At 40.9% G+C, this 27,301-nt stretch overlaps 2 protein-coding genes across 3 annotated transcripts in view; both read left to right on the top strand.

The window, feature by feature from the left end:
- Positions 1-13,847, top strand: part of LOC139747116 (uncharacterized) — a 120,009-nt gene extending 106,162 nt beyond the window's left edge. The window contains exon 6 of one of the 2 annotated variants that reach the window (XM_071659013.1): positions 10,979-13,847. In XM_071659013.1, the coding sequence (XP_071515114.1) occupies positions 10,979-11,224 (246 nt within the window). In that variant the 3' untranslated portion in view covers positions 11,225-13,847. Of the gene's footprint in view, positions 1-1,448; positions 6,089-10,978 lie in introns of those variants that run through there. The other variant, XM_071659009.1, reaches the window with a different exon arrangement.
- A 1,184-nt stretch (positions 13,848-15,031) lies between these two features.
- Positions 15,032-27,301, top strand: part of LOC139747064 (uncharacterized) — a 126,413-nt gene continuing 114,143 nt past the window's right edge. Inside the window, exons 1-2 of the mRNA XM_071658850.1 lie at positions 15,032-15,171; positions 15,284-15,592. The gene's annotated coding sequence lies outside the window, so the exon portion shown is untranslated. The remainder of the gene's footprint in view (positions 15,172-15,283; positions 15,593-27,301) is intronic.

The raw sequence follows: 27,301 nt of genomic DNA, 5'->3' as shown, positions 1-27,301 counted from the left end.
CATGGGGAAGTATTCTTTTTTTTTTTTCTTTTTTTTCATTTTTTCTCTTTTTCCAAAGAAGGAACAGAGAAGGGAACCAGATGAGGATATTCCCTCAAAGGCCCAGTCCTGTGTTCTTAACGCTACCTCGCAAACGCGGGAAATGGCGAATAGTATAAAAGAAAGAAAAGATACGTGGTACCAGGAAATAGATGAAGAATGACCTATCCACTCATATATGCTGTTTTTATCTTTTTCATTATTGACTATTATCAATAAATAAGAAAAATATGATACTTTAGTCGTACACCATGCTCCCATCATATTCTCATAGATTTTTGAACTCGCAAAGTATCTAAACATCCTGTCCTTTTTTTTTATCTTCAGTGCTCATAATTTAGATGGTTTTTGATAAGAAACTCATGTTGTCTTTAATCTTGTAGTTAATGTAATTATTTCACAAGTTTTACTCATAAGAGCAGTATCTATAAAACTTTTTACTGTTTCCCTCCATGTAGATGGTGATACATATGGCATTTTAAGACAGTGTTACAGTCCATTTCATTAATCTATCATGAATGTACTCATGAATGTAGTAATTGAAAAACTTTTTAGCTGAATCTTTCCATGTAAATGGTAGTATAAATGACCTTTTCACTTTTCAGACATTGTCACAATTCTATCCAAAACTTATCACCCATCCCACAAGTATGCTTCCTTGTTTTTCTTGTTTTACTTTTGATGTTATATTTACCTCATTTTGCTGCTCTTCTTTTGTCATTCTCTTTCTAGGTACATATCACTTCAGCACTCAGTCTTTTATCTCTTCTTTTCCTAATGAATATTTGTGTACAATATCCTCATTTATCTGTCTCTTCTCTTTCCCAACCCCCAGTATTATGTGAATCCCTAGAGAAATTCATCTTGACAAAATGCACGTCAATAGCAATCCTACCCTTATAGAACCTTCTCATTCCTGAATGCACTTTCATCATGTATATTTCTTTGGATCTTTTTTTCTCTGTGATTCAACTATATATCTACCTTACATTTCTCAAATATCTCATCGTATATCTCACTCTATGATAAGCATTAATGCCCTAACACTGATAAATCTTACCCACTCCATCCAAGCATGTAATTGATTCATTCTGGCTTCCTTTTACTATATTCAGCTATCCTCTTTTTTTTCATATATTAAGTCTCATTCTCCATCTTCCTCAAGATCTGCACCATTGATTGTACTACTTATTACAGAGTGGCCTCCAGTATATTCCATCACTCTTTGAAAGAGTATTTTCACTTTTACCCTAGTTAATAAGTACTTTTGTTTTGTTTATCACTGAAAGCTTTAATGTGCACAGAGTCCTTGCATGAAATTATCAAAGAATGATAGATTAAAGCATTTATTATGCATTTGAACTGAGCTAACATTAAGAGGCCATGAATAAGACAGGTGTCTCCCACAGGTGGCTGTACAGTGTGAAGGTCAGGGCACCAGTAGAGAAGCAATGAACCTGGCACAAGAATGCAAGCAAACCACAAGAGCAACAACAGCTGTACGTGCCATCACACAAACCGATGCAAACGCCACCTCTCCCAGCAAGCCCCATAAGTGTCCCTATTGCCCTTACTCCACCCAACATCTGACTGCTATACGGTGTCACATAAGAACTCATACTGGAGAAAAACCATATGCATGTCCTCACTGTCCTTTTCGTTCTGCTCTTAGTGGCAATCTTAAGCTTCATATTCGTTCCCATACAGGAGAAAAGCCATACTCGTGTCCATTTTGTCCTTTTCGAGCAGCTCTCAATAGTAACCTCAAAATTCACATTCGCTCTCATACTGGAGAGAGGCCATACAATTGCCCCCACTGTTCATCATGCTTTGTTCATGCTAGCCATTTAAAGAGACACATTCGGATCCATATAGCTTAAATATATCCAAAGTTTAACTAAATTTTTCAATACGTTTTGAATTATTTTGAAATATATCTTGCTTGTTATAAAGAGCATTTATTGCTTACAAATACAGCCAGATTTTGCTTGGTTAATTTCTAGATATCACTTATCTATATCAAAGCTGATGTAAAGTTATAATTCTAGAAAGCACTGAAAATGTTTTTGCTAATGACAACATAAATTGCATGAAATGAATATCGAATCTTTAAAAACCTTTTTTATTAATTTTGATAGAATCGAAAGATATCAAAATCCTGTTTATTCAAGGAAATACAAATTCCTTATTGTCATTAGAGAATGGAAAAATGTACATCAGTATGGAAGTGATAGGAATAAATGAAGTTTGAGGGTGAGAGTGGAGAGACAGAGCAAGGGAGTTCATCTGAAAGAATTTTGTCAAAAAGAAGGAATATGCAAAACCTTGGTATCTGAAAAAGGTTTTTCAGGAGGTATCTTACTGTCAAGGAGAAGGCATGTTGGATAATAGTAAATATTTGTTGCAGTCTGGACACATCTTGTTATTCAGTGGTGTATTTCTTTATGCGAAGTAAAATGGTGAAGGGAAGAATTCTGCAATATCTTTTTTTGATTGACAGAAGTGATCACTGAAATTAAGTTGTTTTGTTTAGGTAAATATCTTGGGCTTGTGCAAATACCTAAAGAAAACTCGGAATTATTGAAGAGACGAAATGAATCATTAATTTCCAGTTGGAGGCTGAAGGTTTTATTTTTGTTGGAAGGCATGATTTCAATTTCAGAACTTCATGTAGTGCTTGTAGTAAAGATTTTAATGAACGTTTTTGTCATGAAAAAAAAAACATTCATTAAATGATCTACACTGTTCTACTGGTGTCTAAATTGTCCTGAACGAATTTGTTTGATCAGTTAATCCATTCACAGCAATTGGTTTGCAATAATAGCAGTATATTACTTTCTTTTCATTGAAGCTGAAGTGTATATCATTGAAATTCTTGATCAGCTGCTTCTGCTTCAAGGCTAAATGTATGGCTATTAATGTGTGTAATGGTATTTTGAGCACTGTTGTCAGATGCTACAGCCTAAAGTTTTCCATACACTGGTCAGCCTATGAGGCTCACTTGAGATCTGCCCCTTTTTGTTATATTTTAAGTCGTGAAGCTGCAAAAGTTTTACAAGAATAGGTCATGTGTTTGGGGCATAAACTTTAAAACTTACATTTGTTTGTGACAAAAGTATTTCCAAAAACACCACACACCTTGCAAAATATGTGCAACTCTAACACTCTGCAGTGGAGCAACATAAAGGGCATGTATCACAAAAGCAAATTTTCACTAGTTAAGCTATATATGATTTTGTTTAGAAAATTGTTGTTGTAGTTAATCCCAATAACATAATTTTGGAGATAGTTTTTTGGAATATTTGAGAACCTCCTGCACACAGAATGCACGATGGATATTAAGACTGCCACAGCGAAAAAGTTAATGTGCCTGTGGACTAGAATGCTGTGTACTGGTTTATATTCATAACATCAGTGGGGTAAAGGTTAATTCATTACTTCAGGGCATGTCCAGGATATCTCAGAAGTTCAGACTCATAGGCAGTATTCACTCCTTACCTTAATTTCAACAAATGCTCAAACTGCACATTTATTCAACTAAGGGTAAATCATAGCTTCTGATTGGAGTCCTGACTTTTGAAAACACCTTGTACATCTGATGGTGTACATGAATATTTTGGACTTTTCCTTTTCCTTTACTTGCTACTTTATATGATATGGAATTCATGCATGGCTTTTCCTTGAAAAATAAAGAATAACAAAATCTTAAATAGCAAAACATAGTTTCCACAATTAAACCATTTATATGTGCTAATTACATTAAGTGTTTATGTGGAAGATAATTCTATATAATCAGTTAGTTTCCTTTCGTCATCTTTTCCATCTGAACTAATCTACAGCTAGCACTCCAATTGATAAAGCCACTCCTCTCAGCACAATATTTTTCACTAGCTCTACTTTGGATGATTGCACATCAATTTCTACCCATTGAACCCATGCAATCTTCTATATATCCCTTGCATAAGGTCTTCTTAATGACTCTCTTGGCTCCAAGTGGGCAAGGCATATGATTCAGATGTGCCCCTGAGCTCAGTCCAACCCTTGCTCACCTATTTTGTCTCTAAGGACCCAAACTTTTCTTTCTTCATGGAAGGATACCTTTGTGCAGCCCACCCCTAAGAAACAAGACCATTCCAATCCTTCCAACTACTGCCCCATTGTTATTATTCAAGCTATCTCCAGTCTTTGAAAGTCTCTTTAACTTTCACTGTCTATTACATGTAGAATCTCATTTCCTTCTTTCAAATCATCAATGGCTTTTGCAGTGCAAAGTCCGAAGGTAATCTTCCCTCCTATGTGAGCCATGCCTCTCAGGGATTTTGGCGAGTCTTTTGTCATGGCTCTCAACATCTTCAATCCACTTAAAAAGGTTGGGCATACATCTTTGCCTTTGAAACTTTCCTTCTTTGGCTTTTATACTTCTCTTTCCTCTCTGATGCACAACTTTCTTTACAGACTTGTCCATCTTATCCATTCAAGAGTGGTGCCTGTCAGGATTTTGTCTTACTACATACCTTCTCATTCTTCCGTAAATTATCTTTCTATCTTTCTTCAGTGCCCAACCCTATTCACTCTATAACCAATTATTCCAATCTACGTATTTCAACTTAATTTCCCTCCCTTCCAGACTCCTTTACTTATTTTCTCTTTATCTAGACCTGGTTCAATTCAAAAATGCAATTTCTGTCATTACCCCTTTCTAAATCTCACTTGTTTCATATTATCAGTTTTCAAAACATTGCAATTCATTCTTGTAACAGCATAAAAATGTTGAGTATATAAAATCCTCCACTCTGTCCTAGAAACACCACATCACAAATGTAAAATGAAATCCTCCTCACAGCAAAGGGTTTTATATAGGTGCTGAAATTATTTGTGTGAACAGCCATTACGTATCTGCATCATTCATATTCACCCCAGCAGGGGTTGCTGCTCACATGCAGTACCTGAGATGGCTCTTCTACCTTTCTCTTAGCTAGAGTGGAACTAAAAGCCTTCTACCACATGAACTCTCCTACTTTCATCTTTTTTCAGCATCCCCTAACATCAATTGTGATGCAATCTCTCTTATCCAGATAGTATTTCAGCAACTGCTGCCATGAGCGTTTTATGTTTCCCAGCCACCGCTAAGGCCTGGACCCACATCATGTGATGGGCTGCTTCTTTCCATAATTTCTTTGTACATACCAGTCACGAGAAGTGACCATTATGACAAAACCTTTTCTTAAGCAGTGCAACTATGGAATTGTTTACCATTTTTCTTTTTTTTTTTTTTAACCATTCCACCTTTCAGAGTAGGGTCTTCAAACACATGGGGAGCTTGAATTAATTTCTACATTCTTTTTCACATACTCTTTATCTTATGTGTCATCTGATATGCCTGTACCATGTCGGCTATGATGAAAAAATTCTTCATTGTAAAATAATTCTAGAATAAAATTCATTAAGTTTAAAGCAGCAATAGGATACACATTTTCAAAATTAAGTATTGCATTTTTAGCCTTGGTGTTTTGCATAGTAGAAAGGTGTAAAGATAGTATGACATTATGAAAAACTCTCGTGTAGTGATACTAAGCTCTGGAAGTTGTATAGGTTACTTACTTTTAGTGATTCATTTAACCAACAACACATTCTCAAAATCACTATATTTCCTGCTGATTATTGCAGACCATACAGCTTACAGAAAATGGTGTAGTGGACATTTGTTATTTTTTTAGTAGAAATGGCATAATGAACAGAGATAATTAACAAAGACTAACCAGTTATAGTCTACTTTAGTGAACAGAAATTATCCACAAGATGAGTGGAAATTATACTGTCTGAATATACACTGAATGTTAGTGCATTAGGTGTAATATTTTTTAGATATATTCATGCCTGTTTACTACTACTGCTATGCCTGTATGTGAAATAGAGATGCAATGGAAAGACAAGCTCAATAAAAAGAAAGAAATGTTATCTTCACTTCCTCTTTCATCAGGACATGTTAGATGTATCATTCACTTTCACTCTTTATGCTCACTTGGCAAAGGAAAAGGCCAACACAAAGGTAATAATACAGTATTACTTTTATATGACTCTTTTTTTTGTTACAATCTACTGTTAAAAGCTTTTCTTATAGATGAACAAAATTGCCATTGAGTATTCCTCAAAGGTCTTTTTTCACTTTTCCGAATGGCATAGACAGAGATGAACACAGGAGGGAATTCTACAGATTTTAGGGTTAACATAGTGGGAATATCAAATGTAGCCCTGCATCTCTGTCATATTTTATCATCCAATATTCTCAAGATTTCTTTCAAATACATATGTGCACCACATCACCCCATATCCTTCAGTATTTCTCTAGATATGTATCCTCACTCTATAAGTCTTATTATATTTCACTTTTTGGGTCACTTTTCTGACAACTATAAGAGATATTGTAGTAAGGGAACAAGTATTCAAACTAGATATTGTGTATTATCAGAGAACCTCAGTGAAATTATAGTCACTAAAGCGAGGGGGCTGCAGTGTGGACTGCGATGTTTTGTGGGGCTCATCATTTGGTACTCAAATCACATAGCTTAAATGCTGTTTACCACTACAGAGCACATTTCATAAAATTAGATGAACTTTTCTTTAAACCTCTGTACCAATATTTTTGCATGAAAAACATGAAAATATCTAACTATGCTTTGACATTTATTTCTGAAATTTACAGCTTGTTTATATGTAATGAAGAGACCAAAGTCTTAGTGAAAAAAGTTTGGTCTGATTATGCTCTCTTTACTTTAAAAAAAAGTGTAAGATCCTATGACACAAGTTGGAAGGCAATTATATTTTTACAGATTAAGAACATTAATATTTCACTTTAGCTTTTTAAAGTTCGAATAGATATGCAACTTTTTGAAGAAAAGAAAAAAGATTACAGGACCTTATACACACCAGATTTATCAGCCAAGTATGTCCAAGATCTTGTATGCAATAAAACTTGTCAGCATTCCATCTCAGTAGTGCAAGGTTTAATTTATTTTCTTGTGGATTCTAATACCATCAAGCATCTAGCAATCCTAAATTATGACATTATTATTATATGTACATGAACTAAAGACATATACATTAACATTTATATTTACCTGTAAATTCATGCACAGGGGCTCTAGAGACAAACATCAACACTGAAATACACACTACAGTACAAGCAAACATATCCACAAATATGGCAGAAAAAAGGTAACCTGCAATAATGCAATGTTCAGAGATGTAACTAAATAATTAACTAAATGGTTTAAGTGGTCTATGTGAATATGTCTTTTAAAGTTAGAAAATCAAAATATTTGAACCACCAAGTTCATTTATGCCAATTGCTTGATTTTATAACATTTCAAGATGTGCAGTTTTATGTGTACTAAGCCATAACTCCAGATATCTTAAGAGCTACTTATGATCTTCAAATATTATACATGTAGAAGATCTCCAGTCCGATTTCCTTTGGACTGAGCAGCGTTTGAATTACTGTAAAGGTTTTTTCAGCTTATAAATACCAATCTTTTTGATGAGCTTTTCTGGCCTTTAAACACTGTTATGATATGATAGATTAATGTATTATATTATATAAGAGGTGTAAGAGACTACTTGCAAGTGAGAAGCAATTCCTGATGAGGCTTTTTCATTGTCAGAAGAGAGAAAAGAACTCTCCTAAAGACTCCACCATACCCTGTCCCTGGATAGAGTACAGCCTCAAAGCTGTAGGAGCACCAGAAAAGGGCTCCATTAATTAATTGATTAATGAGTAATAATAATGATATTAATACTGATGATAATAATAAACACTACAACACTTGGAAAACATTTATTCATTGTATCTAACAAAAATTCTTCCTGGTCTCCAGTTCTAACAAATGCACAGTAATGCAGACTATGGCAGAGTTTGACAATTACATAGAAGACTAAGTGCTGGGGTTGAATGGCTGTTGAACATCATTTTAAGGGATGAACAAGGGCAAAAAGAATGGGAAATTACAGAGCACTAATGCTTCAAATTCAGAATTTGGAAACTCATGCACTCTCTTAAATATGCAGGTATTTGGATTTTGGATGCTTTCAAAATATGTATATTCAGACTGGAGATACTCTACCTGTACTTGAATTTCTCTTCAAAACTAAAGTATTGTGATAATTTCATAGAAATATTCAGACATTCTGTTCTTAAAAGTTGTAGAATGCATGAAAGATTACAAATATAGCTGCATTGATGTACAGTTTACAGTTGTGTGTCTGTGTGTACATTTGATATGATTATTATTGATTTATTAATGTGGACAGATTTGAAGGGAATATATGTTGCTGTGTTGAAGTTACAAAATAAAATGTAAACTCAGTGTCTGTTATTCATAAATGCCACTCTAAGCTACTTTGTTGTATTAACAGTAAAAAGGGTTATCAAAAATGTTATGCTCCCAGTTTAACATATCTGTAAGACTTTAATTGGTTTTTTGATCTTCTTTCTTCTCATGATTAATCACTCAAAACTATGTATCTCACTTGTGTTTTGTAGATTTTTTTTTTCTTTGGTGGTTGTAGCTTGGCCAAATATGCTCATTTCTAACAAGTGAAGGTATGACAATTTAATCATCAGTTCCAAAGTCATGCCTAAAGTCAAAGTATATGAAATTTTAATTGAACTAACTTAACTAATCCAGACAAATAGTGTTAGATTTAATGACCCTCTGTAGTTGCATGGGACAAATGATAAAACAATTAAATTTCAATCCAGTTTTAGCATAAAACCATCTATATGTATCCAGTAGCCTGTTTCTTAAAGTTAATGAAAAGAAAATCACAGAAAATTCTTTACAAATGTTGTGTTCATTTATCTATGCATTTCCAATGACACTACAGCAGCATTTAAAAAAAATTTCCATGGTATTCTGCATGCTGGTTCTGGTATTCCACAAGTCAAAGGTTGTAAAAGAAATGACTTTTCAAGACTAAAACTGAGAGTACAAAACAAAGAGTTATAAGGGGGTGATTTGATTACTGAAGAGTGGAAACCCTTTAGAGAGTGATGATTATAATAGTATAGGAAACACCAAATGCAATGGAATAGTTAAGTAGTTCATTATACAACCCCATTACACCTTTTTTGGGACTCCTGCAACCTCTAGGCTGCACTCCATGCAGGAGCAGGATAAGGTGGGCTCCTTGGGGGCAAGAGGGACCTCAATAACAGTGCACTCCTTCCTCCATCTGCTTATTAAAATGATGGTACAGTCCCATCGAAGATGACTTCATTCATGGTGTTTCCACTTGCAGGATGAATGGTAATGGAGAGGATAGGAAAGAAGGTTAAGCTTGGTAGTGGAAAATGACTTGTGGAATTTGATTCAATAAAGGATGACTATATATCCAAAGTGTGTTGATAATGACTGAAATTTGAGACAAAGAAGTTGTTAAGATAATGAATGTCCTTGAGTATTTCTCATAAAACAATTCTCACTGGGAAAAAAAGGTTGATAAAGAAACTGATGATGTCAAAAATGTAGGTACAGGAAACAGTGGTTCACAATAAAGACTGGAAGAAAAGTTACAGCAACTACTTTGGTTCTGTGGTAGTGTTTACAAATTTTGTGAGAAATAGAAAGGTTATAAATTATGTATGCTGATGGTGTAAAAGAGAGGAGCATATTTAAGAAATGTTGCAGCATTCATATAACACACTGTTGCCTATTGAATCTGCTCACTTGTCATGGTTTCTGAAAAATGAACATGTAGTCGGTGATAAAAGTTGCATGTGGATGAAGACATAATAGAGAGTGTTATAGGAGTTGTATTTGATTTCATAGCCAGTGAAATAAACATCAGTGAAATGGCTACCATTATAGCTATCAGTGTGTCTTAAAATAATTTATTCTTTCATGATGTTGCTAGATATCAATAAAGAGTGTGGTATAACATATAAACCGATCATGTTGCCAACAGGAAAATAATATAGTCTTCTTGATATTTTGTACAGTTTCAGGAAAAGCACTAGTAGAAGAGTAAATTCCTGCTCAACTTCTTACTGTCTAATCAACTATAATACTCTTGTACTATTATCTCAAAAATCACAGTTCACTCCATTAACCGTTTATAGTGCCTCTGTTATCTCCGCTCCAGGACTGTGCCATGTGTATGTTGTGGTGTCCCATATGACGCTCCATTCCATTGTTTTCCAATCATTCTTCCTCTGTATTTCCTGCTTAAAATTCCCCTATGACTTTATCAATGAATATATAGATAGTCGTAGGAAAATACCTAACTTCTATCTCATTTTTAAACTATTCCACAACTTATCCAAAATGTCTTGCTCTTTTCTGCAGAAGCTGAACACTGAACGTCTCCCTCCCATAATCTCCAAATACATTTAATTGCCCACTCCAACATGTCTTTCTGGTACCAGAACCAGTTTCTATCTAGTAATTCCTTGAGCAAACTGTTAAATCCATATTTAGTAATAATATTTGATAATATGGTAATAATAAATAACATGAGTAATAATAGTAATATGATAATAATGATATTAATAATGATGTTAATAATAACAATAATGATGATAACATTACTGATAATTATAATAATAATAAGATGCTTATATCACATACAACTCATTTGTATCAAAATCTAAACTCAAGATATGATTAGATTCTTCAGATGATAAACACATTATTCTGGCCACACTTTGGTGAAATGTAAACACTAGTGCTGCCAGTTGGGTACTGTCTGTCAGTGCATGTGTGTTTGTAAGTACATTTTAAGTTTGTGGAGGTGAATATATATGAAATGTATTCTTGTGAAAGGAGTGGATTATTATTATGTACTGAGCTGTATCTTAATAGATCTACTGCCATATTAGTAAAACTATATATACCTACACAATATCTCAAACACAAATAACCCAAATTTCTTTCCCTTTCAGACTCTTGAAACGATGGAAACCAGGGGCGGAAAAGCCATTGCAGGACTGAAGGCCTGCAAGACACACCATTGCCAATACTGCTCCTACTCTACTTATTTCCATTACCTGTTGGTGCGACACACCCGAACTCACACAGGAGAGAGACCCTATTCATGCCCACACTGTCCTTACCGCTCTTCTCGTAAGGATTACCTTAAACACCATATCAATACACACACTCCGAAAGAGTCAGATGCATTTTCCTGATAAACAAGTAGTTAATATTGTTTTGGTTTCATTATTTATTTAGTACTTCTGCAGTTGCACTGCCTACCTGACAAAAGTACGTTAAGTTTAAACCTTTCTTCTTTCATGAATATATGACAATGAATGAACACTGTTTTATTAAATTTGAACATTCATTAAGTTTTACTGTTAAATGCAGTACCTAAAGGACATGGACATTTCTCATAGAAATACTATTACACCACAACAAAACAAACACTAGAATGCTCATCACTTGAATATTTTGATGTATGATTAAAGCATACAATAAATTGGATTAAAAAAATCACTTTAATGGAGGCACCTGAGTAATTATATGCTGGTATGGTTGTGTACAGAGGAGGGGATATGATGTCAGTACATTGAACTAGGGCACAAGAAACAGTTAAGTCAATGGGGCTTGGCTGTGGATGGTAGGTTCTAGACTTGGTACATTTTACACATGAGAATTAGAGGCTGGATATGAACAAATGATATCAATGGTAGTCTGTTCTTCATAGTACCTCACTAAAGTGGGAAAGGTAGTTAGTTATAAGAAAAGAACTTGTTACATATGACAGTGTGAATATGGTCAAAAAGAAGCAAAAGAAGAATTACCTATGATTTCAAATCCAAACACACACTTGTCTGCTCCAGGATTCATTTCTATGGGCCCCCACAGCGCTTAGGAAGCTCATTAGGTGGGACCGCATGTCAACAAGTGTGATGTTTTGTATATGTCTATGTGGGGTCACTGCAGGACAGTTGAGGGGTAAGTGCTCAGTGTCTCCCCTATAGTAGCTGTGTGTTAGGTGTAAGGGGTCTTGTTATATGCTGATTCAGTATATGTATTGCTGGAGAGATGAGTAGTGTCCATATGCATGTGGAGTGGACTTTCAAATGGGTGTATGTTTGTTGAGTTAAGATATGATTGGGAGGGCAGTTGTGTAAATGCTTGTCAAGCCATTAGGGTGTGTGTGTGTTTTGTCAGTATTGTGTTTGTCGAGGGTGGGGGTGGCAAGAGAGGCAAGGAAAGTCATTTTATTTCTATGTGGATGTTGGAAGTTGGTAGTAGAGTAGTTTGTGTTGGATGAGGCAAGTGTTCATCCAAACAACTGAGTGCTGAGAATATTGTAGTGATATTTTATTGGAAGGATACTAAGAGGTTTCTTTTTCTTGCATGACACTGGTGCCAATCCATGTTGTGAGGACATTTAGTTAAGGCCTTTATGTTGATGTTCATGGTGCAGGAAGTGGATATCATGTAAGTTGTGTGTGATACCCAGAATGACTGAAGTTCTATTGAGTGGGAATGTTTGATTATTCATGGTTATGGAAGGGAGCTGGTTGGATTCACATCTGTCTGAGGGTGGATTTCCAGCCCCCTGCTCCCTCCCCTTTTAGTCACCTTTTACGACACGCAGAGAATTTGTGGGAGTATTCTTTCTCCCCATCCACAGGGATGATATATATATATATATATATATATATGTATATATTAGAGGATGGAACCATAGAAGCAGAAGTGACTCACAGGGTAGGGGAGGAAGTGAAGGTTCTGGGAGCGATGAAGAATGTGTGGAAGAAGGAAAGGTTGTACGTAGGAGGGTGGATGTGTTGGAAATGAAATGTTTGAGGACAACATATGGTGTGAAGTGGTTTGATCATATAAGTAATGAAAGTTTGTGACAAAGAAAATACCTTGTGAGATAATGAAGGAAAATTCCTCCAGTCTTATAGGCTAATAACAATGAAATCCCTCCCTGTTGCAAGCACATAAAGCAAGAAATCCCTCCACTAATGTGCGCTAATGTTTCAAGAAATCCCTACAATGCTATGAGCTAATGACATATTAAATCCCTTCAATGCTGTGATTTAATGACAAAAAATACCTCCAGTGCTATGAGCTTATGACGAAGGAAATCTCTCCAATGCTGTGATTTGATGCCACAGGAAATCCCTCCAATGCTTTGAGTTAATGACGAAGGTAATCTGGTCAGTGCTGAGGCTTGATAACACACTAAATACCTTCAGTGTTGTAAGCTAAAGAAACAAGAAAGCAATCTTTGTGTTGCCAGCCATCAGCTGAAACACAGCAAACCTATTCATTGTTTTGAGTGATCTATATCTTTAATAATATTGTTTGTAAAAAGAAAATTAATATTTTCCAAATCCTGGTCTTCTATCTGCAAGAAGTACAAACTTTGCCTAAAAAGACAAATAAATGTTCTGTTCTGAAGGGCAGAGAATGCATGGTTTATTTCAAGGCCAAAACATGTCCTGTGCACAATCTGTTAACTCTTAACTGCTGAGTGGAATGTGCAGGAAGATATTTATAGTATGATTTTAATACAATGATCTATTCTTTTTATCTCTAATGACTGCAATATTTATAGATTTTTCTCTCTACTTCAGACTCAAAGTCTCTACCCATGAACTCTGATAGCTCTTCCTGGTTTTCTGTTAAAGGGAAGTTATACCAAATTATTTCCTCATACTTTATAATTTTGGATCGTAATTCAATTTTCTGAAAACAATATTTTATAAGGATTTTAGCTAGACTGCAGCAGCATGGGGCTGTGGTAAACAATGTTTTTGCTTGTCTGGAATAAAAGTTTTTATATTTTACCCCTTTTTTAACCCTCAAATGAGAAAAAATACTTTGCAAAGAGAGATATTTCATACATATATGATTTATTCATCGAAATTATAAAAATCATGCCATTCTGCAGTCCAGTATAACTAATATTTCGCCATATCTATAACTCGACAGCATTGGCAAACACAGAATCCAAAGTATTCCAAGTAGTTTTCATACGACTACATATCATCAGGTAATGCCAAGGACACTTTCCCGGGGGGTTCCTGCGGCTTTAAGGCTGCCTTACAATCAGTAGCATGGGAAAGATGGACTTTTGTGACGTCAGAAGTTCCTCAAGATGATGCACAACACCGAAGGTAAACTTTCACTTGTGGGGAGTAAGCATGGAGAACCTGACGCCGCATTCTACACACACACACACGCATGTCTATGTAATACTCCCTACATGTTAATGTGCCTTAAAACACACACACACACACACACACACATACACACATTGGTGTACAAGTAGATGACCTGCCAGAGGGACGAGCCTCGTGCATAGATATGTTTGCAGATAATGCCAGGGTCATGAGAGGAATAATCAGCATAGGAGATAGCTAATGAAGTCCCCAGTATGTATGCTACCCAGCAGGAAATGAGCTACGGGAAATGATGTGTTAAGGGATCTAGAAGTCAATCATGGACATGGTTGTGAAACAATTAAACTCTGCTGGCAATTAATAAGATCGCATTCAGGTATATTGATTAGATGTTTGGTAAGCCATCTACAACACATGTTAGACTTCGAGTTGGATTATGCTTCTCCGGGCGAGTTACCCTATTTACAGGAAAACAAAGACATGATTGTTGAAGATTCTCAGAGAGGACAGACTAGGAAGGTACGGGATTAACGTAATGATAGGTACAATGATAGGTTGAAGGCTACACAGCAGTCTACTTTTGAGGGGGGAAAGGGAGAGAGGGAGATGACCTAATAACAGCATTTGAGTTCCTTAATCAGCTGTATGACGATTGTAATAAGAATTTCGTTTAGCAGACGATCAAGACGCTGACAAAGAAAATGGCTAAGAAAAATGTAAGGAAATACAGATTTAGCGTAAGGACCATCATTACACTTTTTTCTTTTTTCTTTTTAAACGCAGCTTATGATGACTGCAAACAATTAAGATGTAGATATATATGTAACATGGTCGAGCTTTGATGGGTTTTTGAATTTGGCGGGTCGGTTGCAACCCTGGGGTAGAGTGTCGGAACTTCGAATGCGTTGACGCCATTGTGGCCGGCGCTTCCACTCGAAGAAGACGTATGGAGGCCACTACCAAGAATTTTGCCCTACTTGAAGCAGGTACGTATGTGTATCGTGGGGGAAGGGTGAATATTATGTGCAAACAAGTGTAGATCACTTTTAGGGTTATCTAGGAGCATAGTTAGTAAGGATTTTGTCTCAATTTTGTCAGGAATATCCGGCGGGTCTAGGCCTGATGGCGGCGGGAGCAGCCATTTTGATGCAGCGCCGGTGTCAGATTGCCACCACACCCTCTCAGGTTTTCCTAGAAGTAGGCCCAGTGAAGTCCAGCTTTCCCTGTCATCGACGAAGGCACACCGGGCTTAGTTTGAAGAGGGGATCGACACGAAAGCGAAAGCCGGCAGCCAAACGAGCAGCCATGTTCAACGGGAGGATGGTGGAAGGCCCAGTGTGAACGTGGACAACAGTTTCTCCCTGGCTTCGTCCAGAGGATGTCAGTCTTGGCTGTTCAGTCTAACAGGTGAAACAATTATAAAAAGTAGTGGCTGTGTGAAGTTGAATTAAGAATGAGACGTGCCCATATTTCTGTGGGCTGTTTGGAATATATGATTTTTTAAAGAGGAGCCATGATGAACTCCTTTGTTAAAGCTTATGTTGTACTCATAACTTCAACAGTTGTGACCCCATCATATTAGTTTGAGTGTGATGAGGTCGGTGTTAAGTTATAAGGTGCGAGAGGAATGTGTAGTGGCCCCAAGGGCCTATGGCGATGAAATTGTAGTAAATTTGAGCTGTAGTGCAGTGAATTGAGTGCCCACGAAATTTCCTCATTTATTCCGTGCAGGAATTTAGTTGAATTAAGTTCTGCGGTGGATGGCGGCGCTAATGTGGAAGTAGCCGGCGTCATGTGCTTCATGGGGGGTTTCTGCAAGTCTTGCCTCCTTTATACCTTTTTTTTTTTTTTTTTTTTGAGCGTTTGTTAGTGACGTCAGCAGTATGCCACCTCTGGTTTCCCGGTAATTACGACTTGGCCGCTTAAGCAGGGATTTCAGCAGTGAAGAGCCCAAATACGAAGTCAGTCGTTGGGCCACTTATTAACATGTTCCTCCTTGTTCAAGTGCGGGTTCGTTAAGGGTTGGATGTAAATGATTTTATCAGCAAGGAACAGTTGAACAAGGTTTTAGGTCTATGTGGACCCCATGGCCAAGTAACCTACATAGAAGTGCAGACTTGTAACGCTTATAGGCTGTGGGAAATATTCCTTGCTATTATATTCATCGCACGACTCGAGTTTACTAAACAAGACATTGGTAATTATTGTGTAGGAAAAATGGACCAAATTTCCCACCAGACATATTAATGGCGCCGATATTTTCCATGAAACCTGCACATCAGCTGGCAATTAGCTCCGAGTCTCACTGTTCAAGAAAATAAAGATCAGGTTCACTGCTCGACCGGTGGAATAAAGCCAAAGTATATTGTGTAAACCTAGGCATAGTGATATGCATAATCTCTGGAACAATGTCTGTCACCAGTGTAGGACGCTTCTTCCAAACGTAAAAGCCTTGACAGTTTTCAGAATGGTGTCTTGTGTATTGTAGTTCTTCATACTCTTCTGTTGCTTAGTCTAATGAATGGATTTATGACCTTTATGTAAGTAACAGATTGTGAAGTAGACATCTTGTTCATAAGGAACTGTGTATTGACTTTGTGATGTGGTTAGAACGAAATTAGCGTAGAGTTGAAGTTGGTTTTTAGGTTTATGTTTTTTACTTGATTCTTAAAAGGTATGTGGCATGTTTCTTATGTTTTCTACTTGATTCTCATGTATGTCTTTATTTATATATGTAACATTCAGCAGTTTGCAGAACTTAAAACTATTAACTAAATTATTGAGCTTTTTAGTAAAATTGATTTTTTGTGAGGTTTACAGTAGAATTGATATCAAGTTTATTTCACCACTGCTTCTTACATGCTAGGCTTTTCGCCAAAATATACGCGATTTACTCTTAACTCGCTCTGCGATATTAATCTTTAAGTACCCCGAGATTTAAATTCCGTGTTTTAAACACTACCTCGGCCAGTATTTAAATGTTTGAGCTTTTCAGTAAAATTGATGTTTATTTCACCACTGCTTTTTATAAGCTAGGCTTTTGGCCAGATTATACGCCATTTAACTTGCTGTTGACTTTGCAGTATTACTATTTTAGTAACGAAATTATTAATTTCCTCGTTTTCAACGCTTCCTCGGTCAGCCTTGAAGTTATAACTTAAATGAGAAAATAAAGCGAGAGAAAAAGGCCTAGTAAGATTTCTCCTTAACATGGTAGGCAGAATGACGGACATTCTGACGTGACGTGTCATTTCCTCTTTTTCATCTTTTATGCCTTAAGACTGGGCAATTTTTCAGAGGTGTTAAAAAAAAAAATCTTGTTTAGGTGAACGTTTCTTTGCATCAGTGTAAAGACTTGACTGAAGTCATGACCCACAGGCCTGTTACAAATTCTAATGTAGAGGCAAGTTGCCAGTTCTGTATTCTCCAAATATAATCGAAGTCAAAGTTTGTGGAACGAATCTACGTCTCAGGGCGTAGCTAACCGACTCATTGTTTGCAAGGAAATAACAATCTTATGCGCTGTAGTTAGACCAACGAGGAACATTGGCATAAGCACCTAAGGTAATGATTGATTGGGTTTGTGGTCGTTGTGTACGAAATGAAAACTCGTATTAACATTTCCATTTCATTTCACTGTCAGTTCTTCATAGTGTACTTTTCTTAGTGTGGTGTACAAATGTTCATTGACATTTGTAATATTGTAGGTGGTTTACTTGTTTGAATTTCGTAACGCTAGGGTTTTGTCCTTAGTTTTATATAATTTTGCACTTTATAGATGTAAAATATGACTTGAATACCATAAGGCTCAGAGATGCAAAGCAAAAAGGAAGGTATTATTTGAATAGGTAAAGACCAAGAAAAGTTATTTGACGAGTGTCAAGTTTTATAGATTATCAAATTGTGTGTGTGTATATATATATATATATATATATATATATATATAGGTAATACGATGAATATTTAAGCACAGGAGGTTATTAGTGTAAGGAAAATGTATAGTGTACAGATAATCTTTTTACCAGGGTGTTTATGTATAGCTATATTTGATGTAATATTATGTAATACGATTATTTTGTTAAGCAGGGGAGGAATCTATTGTAATTAGATTGGAAATGTACTTGGTGTGTGTATATATATATATATATATATATATATATATATATATATATATATATATATATATATATATATATATTGTACAGTTTTAAACAAGATGTACGGTATGATAATGTTAAACTGTCTAGAGTCGTTGCAATAAGCCATCTTAGTCTTTGTGCGAACTTTTCGATCGAGTAACCTACACGATTGCGACACTCCAAGGCCTGGCTCCCGACGGCGGTGACCCGGTATAAGCCACCAGCTGAGAGTCGGGAGCTGACCCGGCTCAGGTTACTGGCGAACTAGTAAGTCAGCCGCTAAAGTGGCGACCTGCAAAGGGCCTGAGCACAGTGACGACCGCAGGAGGAGTCTGCTTTCCTTCGGGCGGTTGGGTTGTCTGCCAGCCCTAACCAAAGTGCGGCTGATGACTGGTCCTCCACATAACCACATTGCGGGACGACCTACGCCGCTAGGTCTCGGGCCGTAGTTCCCATGTAAGGTAGGCACATGGCAACTCCATTCATCAGGAGTAGGCTACCCGGCACGTCCTGGCGAGGTGGACCGACGAAGTGGAGCTCCTCCCTCAGGCAGAGGCGTCGATGGCAGCTGTTCCCTCTCTGGTTTCCTGCCAGGGTGCGTGAACCAGCTGTTACGGGCTATAGTTCCGAGCCGGGCGGTAGAAGCGATGCGGGGCCTCTGAAGGAAGACGTCCCATAGATCCCGAGTCCAGTTGTAATTGATCTTGGACGTTAACCCTCAGCACGAGACGGGTGGAGAAGAGGCGGCGGCTAGTATGTGTGTTAGAAGACTTGTCTCGGGCACAAAGCGAGGCAATAAGTTGGGTAAGAGCCTTTCACTGATGGAGTTGGTGGGTGGAGGGTGTATTCTGCCGCCCCTGGTGGAGAGTTCCTCACGGTTTTATATGTCTCCGATGCTCTTGTTACTCCCCAACCCATATCCTTTGTTGCGAAGACTGTGTCCAACGTAGACACATTAGAGCTTGCGCCCACAAATCCAGTGTGGATCGAGGTAACATTGATATCGGCCCCAGGGTAGGTCGACTGAGGGGCCTCCATCATGGTGGCCACAGAGCACGCCCAGGAGTTGATAAGCTCGTGTGGCTCGCTCACTGAACACCCAGGTCTTGGTGGGGGAGGACCAAGAATACACACAACATCTCGAGTAGTGGGCGCCAGACTGATGGAGCTCTTTTGAGCAGAAACCTTCTGCGTAGGGAGCGATACCGTGAAATTGGCTTTAGTCTTACGAACAAGTCAGTGGACTCGTCCAGAGGTGGGACTGGAGAGTACTTGCCAACTTGGGTTAATCCGGAAACCCTCTTCCTCTTTTGTGGTTGATCTCTTCTGGTGGCCTTCCGAGCCCGACGGGCAGCCAACAACTGATTCTGACCCAGAATGTGAACAGATGGCAGAGGTTATTACCGTGGGATAGGCAGCACACCACCTGGATCCAATCCACTACGACTTGAGCCTCTAGTCCCGACGACGTGGAGACAAGATTCCTGAAGTCTTTTCCGGTGCGAGTGCTCTGCTGCAAGGTGTTTAATCTTTGACTCTCTGCTGCTGCACCAGCATGGCCATTCATGGCGAACCGCACTGTGCCTGAGTTGCCAGCCCTACTGAGCCAAAGGACTACAGACCGATTTCCATCTTGTGTCCTTGTCCGTTTGCTTCCAAAGATCTTGAGGTGCCGCATCTGCCGCTCCTTCCAGATCGTAGGGGTTCGAAAGGCATTCGTCCCATTGGACGGATGCCTCGAGAACCTCACGATCCTGGTTGCGATTATCGGTCGTACGTGGTCACATACCCAGTGTACGCGTCATGTCTTGGAAGGGGAATCCAGCCCGTCAGAGCATACATGTCGACGTACTACTATGACGGTCAAACAAGGCAACCCCCTATCGTCAATTCTTTTCTACCTTATAACTGAGCGGACAGTTGCAATGGGGAAAGAATGTGGTGTTGGTGTTAAGGTTGGGAAAGTAAAAGGTATCAGGTCTGACGTTTGCTGATGGTGTGGTCGTGTTGGCGCAGACAGCGGTAGGTCTGCAGGGGAGCATCGACATTATGACAGACTGTCGCGAGGGATGGCCTTCAGGTGAATCCTGGAAAGTTTCGACCCCTCATGATCTTGGCCGACGGCAAACTCTAAACTTTGTATGTCAGTAAGAACGAGACTTTCCAAGTTTTGGGTTGCGCCATTGGTTACATTAATGTTGAGGACGAGTACAAGTACCCAGTCATTCTCGTCGGGGTAGGAGGCCATCTCACTGTTCCCTGCTAAAAGAGGGGCTAACCCACATCACCAGAGCCCCTCTAAAACCTCAGGTGAGGATTACGATCCTCACTTACCACGTCGTGCCTCAGCTTATTCGCCTCGTGTTGCTGGGTGAAGTGTATAAGACGCATTTACCGGAGAAAGACAGGCAGTTGGGGTGGGCGGATCGCCGCTGTCTTCGCTTACCAGCTGATGTTCCCTGCGCGTCATTTTAGTCAGCGGCGTTCGACGGTGGGCTGGGTATTCCGGATTTTGTGTAGACCGTCAGACTACCGAAAGGTGGCACGGTTCGAAAAGTTCCTCGCTTCGTCAGACCCCTTTAATCCAGTGGCAGTGGCGTAAGAACCCACAATGTATTCCTTGTCGGCAAGCGGGGTAATGAAAGCGAACATAGCACGCATGGAAGTCCAACCTCGTCAGCAGCTGTGATGGGAAGGGTGTCTCTCCATCTGTTGCCGTGCCACTGGTCAGTAGATGGGTCACCAGTGGGTGTCCTCACGGTCGTTGACTTTGTTTAGACCATCCAAGTGAGGGCCGGGGCGCTGCCCACTCAGTGTAGGGCTGCGTGCGGGACTTAACCGGAAAAAGTCTCCTTGCAGGTCATGTGAGTCACATTTACCGGGCATGGAGTCAGGAGAGCGCAAGTGGTCTCCGGGTTTTAGGGCTTTCATACCAGAGCCTTGAGGTGTGCTCATTGAAGGCTCTAACCAGAACCCATTCCCTTTACAGAATGTGGTGTAAGGGCGCAGGTTGCCTTCCCGTAACATGTGGTGTTGGCCGACGTGCTGTTGCGGTTGGCACCGCAGTGTTGGGTCCTGGCACCTGGTCGTTAGCCATAGCACTGCTACTAATAATTGGGAATGGTAAAAAGAAATATAATAACTTTGTACCAGTTCGCGGGAGCAGTGAGACTTGACGGAGGGTGTATTCTGCCGCCCCTGGTTGAGAGTACCTCACGGTTTTATCAGTCCCCGATGCTGCTCTTACTCCCCAACCCATATCCTTTGTTGCGAAGACTGTGTCCAACTTAGACACACTAGAGCCCGCGCCCACAAATCCAGTGTGGATCGAGGTAACATTGATATCGGCCCCAGGGTAGGTCGACTGAGGGGCCTCCATCATGGTGGCCACAGAGTACGCCCAGGAGTTGATAAGCTTGTGTGGCTCGCTCACTGAACACCCAGATCTTGGTGGGGGCGGACCAAGAATACACACAACATCTCGAGTAGTGGGCGCCAGACTGATGGAGCTCTTTTGAGCAGAAACCTTCTGCGCAGGGAGCGATACCGTGAAATTGGCTTCAGTCTTGCGAACGAGTCGCTGGACGCGTCCAGAGGTGGGAGTGGAAAGTACTGCCAACTTCGGTTGATCGGGAAACCCTCTTCCTCTTTTGTGGTTGATCTCTTCTGGTGGCCTTCCGAGCCCGACGGGCGGCCAACAACTGATGCTGACCCAGAATGCGATCAGATGGCAGAGATTACCGTGGGATAGGCAGCACACCACCTGGATCCATTGCACTACGACTTGAGCCTCTAGTCCCGACGACGTGGAGACAAGATTCCTGAAGTCTTTTCCGGTGCGAGTGCTCTGCTGCAAGATGTTTAATCTTTGAATCTCTGCTGCTGCACCAGCATGGCCATTCATGGCGAACCGCACTGTGCCTGAGTTGCCAGCCCTACTGAGCCAAAGGACTACAGACCGATTTCCATCTTGCGTACTTGTCCGTTTGCTTCCAAAGATCTTGAGGTGCTGCATCTCCCGCCCCTGCCAGATCGTAGGGGTTCGAAAGGCATTCGTCCCATTGGACGGATGCCTCGAGAACCTCACGATCCTGGTTGCGTTTATCGGTCGTACGTGGTCACATACCCAGTGTACGCGTCATGTCTTGGAAGGGTAATCCAGCCCGTCAGAGCATACATGTCGACGTACTACTATGACGGTCAAACAAGGCAACCCCCTATCGCCAATTCTTTTCTACCTTATAACTGAGCGGACAGTTGCAGTGGGGAAAGAATGTGGTGTTGGTGTTAAGGTTGGGGAGTAAAAGGTATCAGGTCTGACGTTTGCTGATGGTGTGGTCTTGTTGGCGCAGACAGCGGTAGGTCTGCAGGGGAGCATCGACATACTGTCGCGAGGGATGGCCTTCAGATAAATCCGGGAAAGTTTCGAACCCTCATGATCTTGGTCGACGGGAAACTCAAAACTTTGTATGTGAATAAGAACGAGACATTCCAAGTTTTGGGTTGCGCCATTGGTTACATTAATGTTGAGGACGAGTACAAGTACCCAGGCATTCTCGTCGGGCTAGCATCTCACGGTTCCTTGCTAAAAGAGGAGCTAACCAACATCACCAGAGCCCCTCTAAAACCTCAGGTGAGGATTACGATCCTCACTTACCACGTCGTGCCTCAGCTTATTCGCCTCGTGTTGCTGGGTGAAGTGTATAAGACGCATTTACCGGAGAAAGACAGGCAGTTGGGGTGGGCGGTTCGCCGCTGGCTTTGCTTGCTAGCTGATGTTCCCTGCGCGTCATTTTACTCAGCGGCGTTCGACGGTGGGCTGGGTTTTCCGGATTTTGTCTTGACGGTCAGACTACCGAAAGGTGGCACGTTTCGAAAAGTTACTCGCTTCGTCAGACCCCTTTAATTCAGTGGCAGTGGCGCAAGAACCCGCAATGTATTCCTTGTCGGCAAGCGGGATAATTAAAGCGAACATAGCACACATGGAAGTCCAACCTCGTCAGCAGCTGTGATGGGAAGGGTCTCGCTCCATCTGCTGCCGTGCCACTGGTCAGTAGATGGGTCACCAGTGGGTGTCCTCACGGTCGTTGACTTTGTTTAGACCATCCAAGTGAGGTCCGGGGCGCTGCCCACTCAGTGTAGGGCTTCGTACGGGACTTAACCGGAAAAAAGTGTCCTTGTAGGTCATGTAAGTCACATTTACCGGGCATGGAGTCAGGAGAGCGCAAGTGGTCTGCGGGTGTTAGGGCTTTCATACCAGAGCGTCGAGGTGTGCTCATTGAAGGCTCTAACCAGAACCCATTCCCTTTACAGAATGTGGTGTAAGGGCGCAGGTTGCCTTCCCGTAACATGTGGTGTTGGCCGACGAGCTGTTGCGGTTGGCACCGCAGTGTTGGGTCCTGGCACCTCGTCGTTAGCCATAGCACTGCTACTAATAATTGGGAATGGTAAAAAGAAATATAATAACTTTGTACCAGTTCGCGGGAGCAGTGAGACTTGACGGAGGGTGTATTCTGCCGCCCCTGGTGGAGAGTACCTCACGGTTTTGTCCCCCCGATGCTCTTCTTACTCCCCAACCCATATCATTTGTTGCGAAGATTGTGTCCAACTTAGACACACTAGAGCCTGCGCCCACAAATCCAGTGTGGATCGAGGTAACATTGATATCGGCCCCAGGGTAGGTCGACTGAGGGGCCTCCATCATGGTGGCCACAGAGTACGCCCAGGAGTTGATAAGCTTGTGTGGCTCGCTCACTGAACACCCAGATCTTGGTGGGGGCGGACCAAGAATACACACAACATCTCGAGTAGTGGGCGCCAGACTGATGGAGCTCTTTTGAGCAGAAACCTTCTGCGCAGGGAGCGATACCGTGAAATTGGCTTCAGTCTTGCGAACGAGTCGGTGGACGCGTCCAGAGGTGGGAGTGGAAAGTACTGCCAACTTCGGTTGATCGGGAAACCCTCTTCCTCTTTTGTGGTTGATCTCTTCTGGTGGACTTCCGAGCCCGACGGGCAGCCAACAACTGATTCTGACCCAGAATGTGATCAGATGGCAGAGATTACCGTGGGATAGGCAGCACACCACCTGGATCCATTGCACTACGACTTGAGCCTCTAGTCCCGACGACGTGGAGACAAGATTCCTGAAGTCTTTTCCGGTGCGAGTGCTCTGCTGCAAGATGTTTAATCTTTGAATCTCTGCTGCTGCACCAGCATGGCCATTCATGGCGAACCGCACTGTGCCTGAGTTGCCAGCCCTACTGAGCCAAAGGACTACAGACCGATTTCCATCTTGTGTACTTGTCCGTTTGCTTCCAAAGATCTTGAGGTGCTGCATCTCCCGCCCCTGCCAGATCGTAGGGGTTCGAAAGGCATTCGTGCCATTAGACGAGAACCTCACGATCCTGGTTGCGTTTATCGGTCGTACGTGGTCTCATACCCAGTGTACGCGTCATGTCTTGGAAGGGTAATCCAGCCCGTCAGAGCATACATGTCGACGTACTACTATGACGGTCAAACAAGGCAACCCCCTATCGCCAATTCTTTTCTACCTTATAACTGAGCGGACAGTTGCAGTGGGGAAAGAATGTGGTGTTGGTGTTAAGGTTGGGGAGTAAAAGGTATCAGGTCTGACGTTTGATGATGGTGTGGTCTTGTTGGCGCAGACAGCGGTAGGTCTGCAGGGGAGCATCGACATACTGTCGCGAGGGATGGCCTTCAGATAAATCCGGGAAAGTTTCGAACCCTCATGATCTTGGTCGACGGGAAACTCAAAACTTTGTATGTGAATAAGAACGAGACATTCCAAGTTTTGGGTTGCGCCATTGGTTACATTAATGTTGAGGACGAGTACAAGTACCCAGGCATTCTCGTCGGGCTAGCATCTCACGGTTCCTTGCTAAAAGAGGAGCTAACCAACATCACCAGAGCCCCTCTAAAACCTCAGGTGAGGATTACGATCCTCACTTACCACGTCGTGCCTCAGCTTATTGGCCTCGTGTTGCTGGGTAAAGTGTATAAGACTCGTTTACCGGAGAAAGACAGGCAGTTGGGGTCGGCGGATCGCCGGTGGCTTTGCTTGCCAGCTGATGTTCCCTGCGCCTCAATTTACTCAGTGGCGTTCGACGGTGGGCTGGTTTTTCCGGATTTTGTCTTGACCGTCAGACTACCGAAAGGTGGCACGGTTCGAAAAGTTCCTCGCTTCGTCAGACCCCTTTAATCCAGTGGCAGTGGCGCAAGAACACGCAATGTATTCCTTGTCGGCAAACTGGGTAATTAAAGCGAACATAGCACACATGTAGGTCCAACCTCGTCAGCAGCTGTGATGGGAAGGGTGTCTCTCCATCTGTTGCCGTGCCACTGGTCAGTAGATGGGTCACCAGTGGGTGTCCTCACGGTCGTTGACTTTGTTTAGACCATCCAAGTGAGGGCCGGGGCGCTGCCCACTCAGTGTAGGGCTGCGTACGGGACTTAAGTCTCCTTGCAGGTCATGTGAGTCACATTTACCGAGCATGGAGTCAGGAGAGTGCAAGTGGTCTCCGGGTTTTAGAGCTTTCATGCCAGAGCCTCGAGGTGTGCTCACTGAAGGCTCTAACCAGAACCCATTCCCTTTACAGAATGTGGTGTAAGGGCGCAGGTTGCCTTCCCGTAACATGTGGTGTTGGCCGACGTGCTGTTGCGGGTGGCACGGCAGTGTTGGGCGGGACCTGGTCGTTAGCCATAAGCACTGTTACTAATAATTGGGAATGAAAAAAAAGATAACTTGTACCATTTCGCGGGAGCAGTTAGACTTTCCTGCACGTCTCATTAACAACTGGGAATTCATGAGAATCTAGGCATCTCCCCGCGGGGTGAGCCTGCTACCCTTGTCCGTCGGGGTGTTGAGGGCGGTGTGATCTTGGGTTGGCTGATCGTCCCCCTGGAGATCCTGCTTGAGGGCGAACCACAATTCAATGCTGTAACCGACCTTCCTTGTGTACCTACTGGTCTATCCACATTCTGATCTGTTTTCCTTCCACTTGATGACGTACACTTCTCCAGTAACCACTTGTTTCATTATTGACACTTTTGGTATGTACTGCAACATACGATGAATTCCCCTCCCCCGGTCATTTCGATGCTAGCAACGGAAATAAAAAGTAATAATACACTGGTCTGATATGTAATTGATGTCACTCGCATATGTACCGTTGTGTGTGCTTAAAATGTTATTTTGGTGTGTTGTATGTTAAAAGATTCGCCCATACTATGTCTAACCCGGGCTCTTACAAATGTGTCAAATGACAGCCCGTTCGCGGGTATGTGTTCGGAGTGCCATGATTGGCACAGGGCAGCCCTTTGTAAAAGGTGTTTTAAGTAGGTGAAAAATGAGATGAAATTATATATGATTAATGTATTGAGACTGATGAATTGTGACGAAAATCAAAATACATCAATTTTATATGAACAGATTTAGATTTTGAATACCCTTCCAAAAGAAGCTGAATATATGGTCCTTTGTAAGTAATTTTGTATTTTTTTTTTTTTCTATTTTTCATGCAGAAGAGTTCGAAATAACATTTAGTTTGTCTCAAGAATGACAAAGAATTCCACAATCGGAGATCAATGTTTTGCAGAACAGGAAAGGTAAATTTGTCGGAAATGCTTCCCATTACAGCAGGAAAGGAATTTCACTTAGTGAAGCAGAAATGGGAATTCGTAGTCTATTTAATTATAGGGTTTAAGTGCATGTGCCAGACTACAGGTTGGCGCTGCAATAAGTGAAGCAGAATTGCATCTCGGGCAAAAACAGACCCGAACCCAAACATCAATATGGCAACTTGGCCATTCATTTTCAGTTTCTCCTATTTTGTTGTTTTTCCAGTGAACTATGTATTTCTCATGCATTACTGAACAAAAGGAAGATTAGAAAGGTTCTTCAGAGCCATGGTGAAATGATGAGTTTCAAAGAATATTAAAGATGTTTTTTATTTTCGTT

Source organism: Panulirus ornatus, chromosome 67, assembly GCF_036320965.1.
Source record: "Panulirus ornatus isolate Po-2019 chromosome 67, ASM3632096v1, whole genome shotgun sequence".
NCBI classification, from domain to species: domain Eukaryota; kingdom Metazoa; phylum Arthropoda; class Malacostraca; order Decapoda; family Palinuridae; genus Panulirus; species Panulirus ornatus.
The sequence above is the reverse complement of the archived record's forward strand: the minus strand, read 5'-3'. Positions and strand labels throughout refer to the sequence as shown.